Below are 220 nucleotides of genomic sequence, written 5' to 3'. Positions count from 1 at the left end.
CACTCACCCTTTACAGTACGTGCCGCCGAAACGGACCATCTTCCGGCACTTCGTCTCCAGCGTGCTGATCCTGTCGTAGAAATCATGCACGTCTTGCAGCGCCAGGTTGTCGTTTTTACTGCAAGGACAGAGGGAGAAGATGGAGGTCGGACTTTCATGGATTCTATCATCTTATTATATATAATACTTGTATTAATAATTTGTTGGAGTGGTACATATT

The 220-nt window shown here is 45.0% G+C and overlaps 1 protein-coding gene across 1 annotated transcript in view; it reads right to left on the bottom strand.

Annotated features, from left to right (window-relative positions):
- Positions 1 to 220, bottom strand: part of LOC119592314 (methyltransferase-like protein 24) — a gene marked incomplete in the record, with an annotated part of 6,400 nt that overhangs the window by 2,582 nt on the left and 3,598 nt on the right. Inside the window, 1 exon segment of the mRNA XM_037941141.1 lies at positions 8 to 118. Coding sequence (XP_037797069.1) covers positions 8 to 118 — 111 coding nt within the window.

Source organism: Penaeus monodon, chromosome 30 (assembly GCF_015228065.2).
Source record: "Penaeus monodon isolate SGIC_2016 chromosome 30, NSTDA_Pmon_1, whole genome shotgun sequence".
Taxonomy (NCBI): Eukaryota; Metazoa; Arthropoda; class Malacostraca; order Decapoda; family Penaeidae; genus Penaeus; species Penaeus monodon.
The sequence above is the reverse complement of the archived record's forward strand: the minus strand, read 5'-3'. Positions and strand labels throughout refer to the sequence as shown.